The sequence below is a fragment of the Pinus tabuliformis genome, chromosome 1_2 (genome assembly GCF_031772625.1).
Source record: "Pinus tabuliformis cultivar Carrire ecotype Pingquan chromosome 1_2, CPIR1, whole genome shotgun sequence".
In the NCBI taxonomy this organism is placed as follows: Eukaryota; Viridiplantae; Streptophyta; class Pinopsida; order Pinales; family Pinaceae; genus Pinus; species Pinus tabuliformis.
In genome coordinates, this window is record NC_142298.1 from 1,265,848,721 (window position 1) to 1,265,850,784 (window position 2,064).

General features: G+C 35.9%; 1 protein-coding gene across 1 annotated transcript; it reads left to right on the forward strand.

The window, feature by feature from the left end:
- The first annotated feature begins 1,083 nt into the window (after nucleotides 1–1,083).
- LOC149210826 (putative F-box/kelch-repeat protein At1g15680) lies at nucleotides 1,084–1,629 on the forward strand. Its single transcript, XM_089399109.1, has one exon. The coding sequence runs from the start codon at nucleotides 1,084–1,086 to the stop codon at nucleotides 1,627–1,629; it is 546 nt and encodes a 181-aa protein (XP_089255235.1).
- The last annotated feature ends 435 nt before the right edge of the window (nucleotides 1,630–2,064 follow it).

Consider the following 2,064-nt stretch of genomic DNA (forward strand, 5'->3'; position numbering starts at 1 on the left):
TAATTTATTTTTTTAAACGTAAATAGTACTAAATTTATTAAATGAAGAATAAAAATATTTTTACTTTCTGTTAATTGCAAATAATATTATATTTTATAATTTATTTCTCTACTAAGCAAAACCCAAGTCCACATAACTTTTAGATCATTTTTCTCTAAACCAATTTAGCTGAAGTTAGCAAATAGATAATTTATATAAACCATATCGTTTGAGTTAGCAAATAGGAAAATTTTAAATGAAAAATATTTTTACTTTCTGTTAAACGCAAATAATATTAAATTTTATAATTTATTTTTATATTAAATAAAGACCAACTCCACGTAACGTTTAGATAATTTTTCTATAAACCAATTACATTAGAGTCAGCCAATAAAGAATTTATATAAACAGATTTTGTTGACGTTAGCAAATAGAAATGGAGTTGTCTATAATGTCATTTTTTGGAAGTTCTAGTGACGGAATCAGGTGGAAGAAATTGAAGTTAAGTCTTGATTTGTAGCAGTTAAAATGGTTTTTTAATTGCATATTTGGATTCACCACTCTGGAAAACCCCTGGGACGCTTTCATTGTGCAGAAACTAGCTATCAAACTTGGGATTCCAATAAATTGTTGCCGGATTTTGACCGGAAAAACCCACGAAAAAATCTTCCAAAAAATCGCATTATAGACAACTGCAATAGAAATCTTTTCTAGAGACCAATTTGGTGTTAAGAAACAGAGAACTGAATATAACTTTTCTATGCACGACTTTTTGTTGTTGGATTACACATTCTTGAAGACAAGAATCAAATCTCAAACTCTATATATTTGAGGTCAGGTTGTCATCATTCTATGGTTGGATTACACATTCTTGAAGACACCAATCAAATCTCAGACTCTATATATTTGAGGTCAGGTTGTTATCATATAAATCAATTCTTGCGGCTCGGGGAAGGCTGTATCTTTAGAAAGAGCGGACTCGGCAGCAGGGCTGTGGAGGGCCAGAGTGGCTGCGGCGTGACAGAAAGAAAAGTTTTTCTTGTATTTTGCTGCCTGATGAAAGGTATTTCTGAGTGGCTGCCCTGTGACAAAAGTATTTTACCAATGGAAACAGAACTCTGGAAAACGCTTCCAGAAGAGTTGCTGTATATGATTTTAGCGAGGCTGCCCATTAGGGTTTTTGGTAAAATGAAGACTGTCTGTAAAAAGTGGAAATATCTTCTGTCTTCCCGTGACGCCCTGCAAGTATCTGTTCCAAATTGGTCGTTGCATTCCATCCCTGGGTTTCTGCTTCAATTCCAGTGGAATCAGAATGATGACGCAGAATATTGGGGTATAGAAGGAAGCTTTTGCGACATTTACAAACTTCCTTTCTTCGATCACATTGTTGTGGATACTTGTAAGAGTATGTTCTGTTGTCAGAGAAAGGGGGATAAATGGGCTCTTTCAGTAGGAAATCCTGCTACCAGGAATTGGAGAAATCTGCCTCGGCCTCCAACATCCGGCTCCGCTTTCAGTGGAATGGCATTCGATTCTTCCACAGGGCGTTGCATTCTTCTGTTTGGCGATTATTATTTCAACAATGGGAGACAACAAGGTGAAAGTGAAGGTGGTGATATAAGAATTCTGATGTCTATTTATGACTCATAGTCCAACGCCTGGATTCAAGTTTCCAGGAGGGTTCCCTACCATATTCAGCCTTGTGGAAAAGGTATTTATTCTAATGGAAAGTTTTATGTTAGTTTGACAATGAATTAGTAAATTTAGGTAAATGTAAATAGACAGTTTTATAACTAATAATTAGTTATGTAACGATAGTTGGTGAAAAACTATCATTTGCCCATGAAATGTAAAGCAGAGATAATCATTGTTGAATGACAAAGTCCAATCCAATTCAGTTTCTTATTCAGTTTCTTGTCTTCGTTAATCTGTTGATTCTCTGTGTCTTTTTTCCTTCATTTGTACAACAAGTGGTATCAGAGCCAGGCAGCAGAAGCGAGCGGTTTGTTGCCTGAAGATATCGGAGCCTGTATGCCAGGAGCAAAAGCGAAGCCAGCCAGCAGAAGCGAGTGGTTTGTTGCCTGA